Genomic DNA, 7,733 nt, shown 5'->3' with positions numbered 1-7,733 from the left:
AAGAAAAGGTTAGGGGTGGGGTGAAAAAAAAAAGTTAAAACTCATAGAACAAATAGGAGAACTATTTATTCTGTTCACAGTCATGTGAAATGCAGCAATAAAAATCTTTGGACTTCAGCAAAAGTTGTTTTTAATTTTTTTTTTTGAATTTCAAAAAACAGCGTCCAATGTCCATTAAAACTGTGCTTAAGTCTATCAAAAAGTAACTTAAGCTTTAAAAAAAAAATCTTAAAGATAGCATCTAAAACTTCATACAGCCAAAAAAAAAAAAAAACCAAAAAAAAACCAACGAAACCAAACAACAAGCCCAAACCCCCAAAACCAAAACCAACCAAGCAAAAAAAAAAAAAAAAATTTTATAATCAGATATCTTGGATTTTACACCACCTTACCTGTAAATTATATATACATAGAATATTGCAGAATTATATCTAATACACAATATTTTCACTATTAATGCTGGTATAATCTTTATACACTGGCCCTTATGTTTCTTTTTATTTTTTTTTAATTAAATTATTGCATTGTATAAACTTTGACTGCAAACGGCCCCCCCCACCCCTGCCTCCCCCCTCCCTCCCTCGCTTCCCTCCCACCCCCCCTTTCCCTTGGCTATTCACTGTCCGACTTGCCGTCTTTCGCCGTGGTGGAGTGGTTGTAGAGCCCCTGGGCCATGAGGTGCACTGCCAGGGAGTTCTTACTGCCCGTCGCCTTCTTGATCTTGGCTCGTTTGTTCTGGAACCAGATTTTGATCTGGGACTCGTTGAGCCCGAGCTCCTGGGCCAGGCTCTGCCGCCGCTGCTCTGTCAGGTACCGGTTCGTCTGGAACTCGGCCTTGAGTCTCTGCAGCTGCTCGGCGGTGAAGGCGGTGCGAGGCCGCTTGTCCTCCTTGTTGGGGTTCTTCTTCTTTGGTTTGCGGGAGCGGGGACCTACGGCCGGGAGAGAGGAGAGGCACCGACACCGCTACGCTCTGCTGCGGGCACGGCTCCCGCCCGGGGGGCACCGGGCCCGACAGCACCACCCCCTCGGAGGGAACGGACCCCGCTTTGTGCCTCCGCTGCCGGGGATGCTCGGGAGGCGGCGGAACGGGAGCCTGAGCCCCCGGCGCCCCCCCGCCGCTCCCCCGGCCCCTTTCTCCCAGCCAGAAACGCAGCTCCGGAGCCTCTGTGTCCCGGGAATGCCCGGCAGGGAAAGCTTGCACCAGGGGCAGAGGCACGGAGCTAAATTTTATACCCTAAACTGATTTTTTTTTTTTTTTTAAGAAAACCTCTATACTTTTGTACTTTTTTTTTCCTTCCCTTTTTTTTTTTTTTCTTTTTTTTTTTTTGTGAGTCGCGAAAAAAAATTATAATGGAAATCCTCTTGCAGTTTACTTGGCCAGAAGCATTCCGCCTCTCCGCTGCAGTGCCCATATGGCGCTGCACGGCCCGATCCGAATCGCCGGGATTATTCTCGGGAATATTATTCTCGGCAGCACAAGGAGCCTTTTCTGCCCGGGCCGAGCCATTGTGAGGATGTATGTTAATTAAATATTAACAAAGGAGAGCACTGGAGAACAATGGAGTAAATTCCAATTCAGCTCTGAATATTACATCTGAGTGAGAGTTTGTTTTCAGATATTACAAACTAATTTTCATCTCATTTTACGATCCCTTCCTCAGCTAGCCGACTCCCGGGTGAAAATCCTACCTCGCCGCTTTTGTAAGAGAAAGACCCATATTTTTTTTTTCTTTTCCCCGGGAGCAGATCTCCTGCCTGATGTTTCCCATGCCTTCCTCCAGTGTTTTCTACTTGTTTTTAACCGGGATTTTACCGATCTGCCGGAGCCAGCCCTCCTGTCCCCGCGGTAGCAAAAGGACATTTTACTCCCTGCTTGTTATTTTAATTTTTTTTTTAATTTTTGATTTTTTTTTTTTTTTTTTAGATAATTTCAGAACGGTCTGCCTAAGCCCTTGCCAAGGGACGGACTCTACCAAAGAAGTTTCCCGGCTCTTGAAAATGTCCTCCAGCCCCCACAGAGCTGACCTACAGCATATGGGGGGAAATTAAAAAAAAGAAAAGAAACGGCGGCGGCTCGGAGGCTTCTTTTAGAGAAATAAACGATCACGGATAGTTTTTGGCCAAAAAGACTAATCAAAACAAGGCGAGGCCTATGGAAATGCCACCTCCCCTTCCCAAAACAAGCGCGGGGGGGGGGAGGTTTCCCGACAGGGAAAAGGAGAGCTCGCCGGGAGGATGAGCGGGGAGCCCGAAGACAGTTTGTTTTTTCCTCCCTCTCTGATAAAACTCGTCAGTCGGTGGGAAATGCCCCGAGCCCAGGCGGTTTCGGCTCCGCCGCGGCGCCGGGGACAGAGGGAGGGACCCCCGCTCCCTCCTCGTCCTTGCGGCTCCGCGCACCCCCAGCCGACCCTACCTCCTTTAAGCATTTTCAGGCCATTTTAAAAAACTCGCCCACCCGCCAAAAAAACCCTAAAAAGCAAAACCCAAACAGAAAAAAATAACCAGGAGAAGACGGAGAGGGAAAGGGGAGCGGGGTCTTTTCCACGCCGCTTCCCGGCCTCTCGGGCGGGCGGCGGCGGCCCGGGGAGCCCAGGGCCGTGGCTGCGGCCGCGGGGAGCGGGGCTGCGGCGGAGCAGCGCTTACCTGAGGAGGGCCGGTCCGAATACCGCGTGCAGTACACCCAGGCGGGCCACAGCATGGGCTGGTTCCCGGCGTTGGAGCTGGCCTGGGAGCTATCCGAGTCCGAGCTCACCGACAGGTCGCCGCCGCTCAGACCCCGCGCCTTCAGGGCCGCCTCCAGCGCCGCGGGGTCCCCCCCCTTCTTGGCGGCGCCGTGCAGGGCCAGCCCGGCGGGGCCGCCCTCCCCCCGGCCCGGCGAGCCCGCCCCGCCGCCGGGCAGCGGAGCCCCGGGGGCCGGCGCCGCGGCGGGGCTGCGGCGGCTCTCCGCGCCGGGCCGCCGGGGCTCTCCGTCGGGGCCGCCCGCCTCCTTCCTCCGCCCGAACTCGGGCCTCAGGATGTTGTCGATGAAGAAGTTGGTGATGCGGTGCGGGTGAGGGTGGGGGTGCGGAGGGTCACCGGGGGGGAGCAGCAGCCCCCGCCGCCCGCCGCCGCCGGGCTCCGCGTCGCCGCCGGACTCCTGCGGCTCGGCCGCCTCCTCCCGGGGGCTCCGGCCGCCCTCCTCCATGCTGCGCGGCCGCCCCGCCGACGGCTCCGCTGCCCGCCCGCCGCCGACCGGGCGCTGCCGAGCGCTGTCTGTTGTTGCTGCTGCAGTCGGTTGTTCTTTATTTTAATTTTTTAATATATATATTTATATATATATATATAGATATATACACGCACACACAGGTGTCTATTTGCTTTCGTTTCTCCTGGCTTCGCCCGGCATTCAAAATCCAGAGTTTGAAAAAAAAAAAAAAGGAAAAAAAAATTAGGAGTAATTTAAAAAATAATAAAATATAAATGCAGGGAGACCCGCAAGCCAGCAGCCGAGCCGGCACCACTTCCAACTTTAACAAAAAATGAAAACACAGGGGCTCCGGTCCTCCCGCCGCCGCTCGCCGCCTCCCGCCGCCGCTCAGCCGCACAGTCCCGCGGCGCGCTGCCGCCTGCTGCCCCGGCCGCCGCCGCCGCCGCCGCGCCTCATCCGCGGAGGAAAAATTAGCGATAATAAAAATAATAATAATTGTGGAGCGGAGGGGGGGTGTAAGAGAAAAAACGAAGCGCCGGTGTCGGGGCGGGGTGTAGGCGGGCTCTCAGCAGCCGGTGTCCCGCGGAGGGCAGGGCGGTGAGGGGCGCCCCGCGGGGCTCCGGCCGGCAGCGCCTCGCCCCGCGCCGCCCCGCGCCGCCCCGCGCCCGCACATGCGGGGGCCGCCGCGGGTGGGGGGGCGTCCCGCCCTGCCCTGCCGCCCGCCCTGCGCCGCGCTACGCCCCGGCGGCCGCCGCCGCCGCGCCCGGGCACTTCCACTCGGGTTGTTGTCCTTTAGGTTTTAACGGGGCCCCCGCCGCTGACGTCGCCGGCCCGGGCGCTCCGACACGTGCCTCGGGCCAATGGAAGGCCGGGCGAGCGCACACGTGGTGCGGGGCGCCCCGGTAAGTGACAGCGCCCACGCCCCTCCCCCGGACGGGCCCGGCCGCCGCGGGGATGCGCGGGGGGGAGCTGGGGTGCCCCGCCGCAGGGCGCGCACCGCTGCCCCCCGCCCGCCGCTGCCCCCCGGCCCCGATCGGCGACGAGTTACCGGGGGTTTAATTGTCCCGGTGTTTACTGGGGAGGGGGCCGGCATCCCACAATTCCTTGCAGAAACGCATAAATAATATTAAGCGAGCGATACAAAGGGGTCCGGGGTGGGGGGGGGGGGGGGCGGAACAGGCCCGGCCCGGTGCCCGCGGGCTGCTCGAGGGTTGCGTCCCCTCCCCGCAGCGCGGTTCGGCCGTAATTGACTCGTCCTTCCCGCAGCCGGACAGGAGCTTTTGATCTGCCCTGACCGCTCCCCAAACGGCACCGCGGCGCCGTGCTGCCCCCCAAAACGCCGGCCCGGCACCCTCTGGACCCCGCAAAAGCCCTTGCCTCTTTAGGACGGGAAAGCTGCCGCAGCTGCCTTTGCTTGTCTTTAGGGAGAAATAACCCCGGAACAAAATTAGGGAGCAAGGTGCGACTGGATGGACGAAGGGCTGGGGGGGCTGAACAGGTTGCGGGGCTCGGATCCTCCGCGGGGAGCACGAGAGGGGAGCGAGAAGTCGGGGGCGAGTCCTCCCCCCGCAGCCGACCCGAGATCCTGTCCGGGGCCCGCTCGGTGCCGCCGCCCGACGGGGCGCACCCCGAGGAGCTGCGCGGCCCCGCCGAGGGCCGAGCAGGGTCGGGAGGTGATGGCTCGGCCCCGGTGTCCGCCGCACCCCGACCGCCGGCTCTTCCCCTAAGTGACGTTTTTGTTTGGAGGTGGCTTCCCTGCGGTGACACGCATCACTCGCCACCTTGAAGGAAAGGGACAGTGAGCCTTTCCTCTCCTCTTCTTCTTTTCCTTTTTCTTTCCTATTTCTTTCCCTTTTTGCTTTCCTTCTTCTTGTCCTTTTTTCTTTCCCGTTTTCTTTATCTTTATTCTTTCATTTGTATTTAATTTTAAATTCATCTCCCTATTTTCTTTGTATTTCGGGTCGAGTTCACCCGAGAAGACCAGCAGTGGCAGATCCAAAGTTGTTTTGCTCAAACAAGCAACCAGAGGTTAATTTCTTCAAGAGCCCCATGAAAAGCGATTAGCCTGTCTCCCAAGAAGTATTTTCTAATTACTTGGAAGCTCTCGCTTTACTACTACCCCATAATTAAACGTGTTCAAGGTGCTGCACTTCAAATATTTCGCTCCCGGGCGGACCCAAGTTACCTATAAAAACTTTAAACCTCCTTGAACCCCTTGTTACCTGCCCGCTCGCTGCCGGTACAGCGCTCACCTTCCCATTCGTTATCCCGCTCCTTCGCGGGGATATTTCTAACCTACATAGGACAGGGGGGAGAATTCCTGAGGTAAACTCCGAAGTAGGAGATAAACAAAGCTGTACAAAACAATTACTGCATCTGCCTGTCCTCTGACAATAATCCAGCACCTCAGGTATGCAGAGGCAGCGGGGGGGGGCGGCAAAAGGTGAAGGAGTGATCTGATACCGAACCGAAGAAATCTGAACGGTCTATACTTTTTTCTTTTTCTTTTTTTTTTCTTTTCTTTTCTTTTCTCTTTTCTTTTTTTTTTTTTTTCTTTTTTTTTTTTTTTTTTTTCCCAAGGTTATTTTTATCTGGGAGTTCAATCTCTGTGGAAACATTCCCCAGCAGCACTATTGCTCGCTGGTCTGCAGTCGCCTCGCAAGCGGCACCGCAGCGTGCGGGGGCTTTTCCTCGGGAACCACTGTGGGTCACCAGGAGAGGTGGCTTGGAAATGGGAGTTTGGCTTCGTTTCGTTCTTCGCTTCAGTCTCCCCTCACAGACCTAGTGTCTGCAAATGTCACCTCTCCGCACACCAGCAATATTTCTTTTCCTTACGCTCTCCGCGTAGTTTCAACGAGGCTCATTCCCTGCTGCCACCCTTTTAAAAATTTATATGTTTTTCCTCTCTCAAATAGGTGAATGTGCGGGTGCAGTGGAAGCCCCACACCCTGCCCTTTGCCCGGCACTGAGAACTTCAGGAACGGGATGACAGCCCTGGAGCTCGGTACGGGGAAGGAGGGAGGGAGATTGCGGCCGACCCCCGCCCGCGGCTGGCAGCGGGCAGGCTCCGCGGCCGGGGCCGGGCTGCGAGCAGGCTCCTGGGCTGTTTGTGCCGCTCCTTGGAGCAAACCCTCCTTCCAGCTTTTCCCCACACTCGGGAAAAGGAAACCAAAACAAAACAACAAACCCCGGGGTGCCGGGAAGTCAAAATGCCCAGAGCAATAGTGGAAGCCAAAGGAGGTGCTGCACCTCTCGTTCTCCCAGCGTGGAATGACTGCCTGCAAAACGCAGGCGTGCACCAAATTTCGCCGGGTTTACAGCGATTCCCCCATTTCCAGCCAGTCCCTGCCCGTGCCGCCGGGGGAGGTCTGGCAGCGATGCTACCCCGTGGGCACAGCCTGGGCACATCGCCGCGACCACGGCGGCCCCCATGTGCCTCCCGCTCACTCCGGCATCACTTTTTTTTCCAAGCGAAGCCTTTCAGGCAGCTTTGCCAGCGCGTTGGAGCTGCTGGCGGAGGATAGAGGAGAGGGGAGAGGTCGCTGCTCCTTTGCCAGGCTGGCCGTGCCGCAGGCGGTGTGCCCTGCGCTGCCCGGCCTTCCCTGGATTCTGGCGTCAATTTTGGAAGGGGAAAACCAGCAGCAACCCGCGCCTAGCCCTATGCAGGCTTTCCTGGAGCCGGCGGGCCGGAACAGCTCAGCCAGCACGGCCGCGTTTCCCCAGTGCCGCCGGGTTCTCACTGCACTGCCAACAACCACAAGAATTAAACTCGTGGAACCTCCGGATTTTCCCAATTCCCCCCATGCCAGGCAGGATAAAGGGCGCTCTGCGGCCGCCGGGGTCCCACCCAGCAGCCCGCAGTGGGTCCGGCATTTCGCCCCTCCATCCACTTCAAGCAGGAATAGTTTCGCATTAACGGGGGTACAGAGACGGCTTGGAAACCCTGGCTTCCACTTTCTTGCAAGATCATGAAAATTTCATGAGCTGCTCGTGGCGAGGGCAGAGCCCGTTGCTGCAGCGCCGGTCCCGGCCCGAGACGGGCTCCCCGCGGAACGATCGAGGGCACCGGTGCGGGGCACGGGGGATGCTCGAGAGGGAACGGATGAGGGTGAATGTCAGAGCCTTGACTCGGGAAAGGAGCGCTCGGTCCGTTCGCAGCAAGGAGTGACAGGGAGCAGCCACCCCCACCGCCGCCCCTTCCCACGGGAGGGAGGGTGCGCGGGTGGAGTGGGAGTGCCGGCCCCTGGCTCGCCCTGCCCCTGGCCCGGCCCTGCCCCTGGTCCTGTCCTCTCGCTGCCCCGTCCTTCCCCTGCCCTCCCCCGGCCCCTCTTCTTGCCTTGCCTCTGCCCACGAGGAGCAACCCCCTCCCCTCCCACCCGCTGGCTGTGACTGGGGACAGCCTTCCCGGGCCCCATCGAAAACTGTCAAACAACAGTAATAAAAACCTCCAATTTTGTTAAAGTTAGGTAGAAAGTGAGGGTAAACAGCAGCCCAGAGCACAATATTATGGCGCTCGGTGGAAGAGAAGAGAAGAGAAGAGAAGAGA

General features: G+C 57.7%; 1 protein-coding gene across 1 annotated transcript; it reads right to left on the bottom strand.

Moving 5' to 3' along the window:
- Positions 1 to 608: 608 nt before the first annotated feature.
- On the bottom strand, positions 609 to 3,184 carry EN2 (engrailed homeobox 2). The gene is made up of 2 exons (XM_050971208.1): positions 2,644 to 3,184; positions 609 to 929 (listed from the first exon to the last, which is right to left on the bottom strand). The coding sequence occupies exons 1-2, from the start codon at positions 3,182 to 3,184 to the stop codon at positions 613 to 615; spliced, it is 858 nt and encodes a 285-aa protein (XP_050827165.1). The 3' UTR covers positions 609 to 612.
- Between the last annotated feature and the right edge of the window lie 4,549 nt (positions 3,185 to 7,733).

Source organism: Serinus canaria, chromosome 2, assembly GCF_022539315.1.
Source record: "Serinus canaria isolate serCan28SL12 chromosome 2, serCan2020, whole genome shotgun sequence".
NCBI classification, from domain to species: Eukaryota; Metazoa; Chordata; class Aves; order Passeriformes; family Fringillidae; genus Serinus; species Serinus canaria.
This window is presented reverse-complemented; position numbering and strand designations above follow the sequence as displayed.

Excerpts from the sequence above, each read along its gene's own strand:
- EN2 (XM_050971208.1), bottom strand. The coding sequence starts at position 3,184 with ATGGAGGAGGGCGGCCGGAGCCCCCGGGAGGAGGCGGCCGAGCCGCAG. Across the intron at positions 930-2,643 it reads TTCGGACCGGCCCTCCTCAG|GTCCCCGCTCCCGCAAACCA; the intron begins GTAAGCGCTGCT and ends TCCCGGCCGTAG.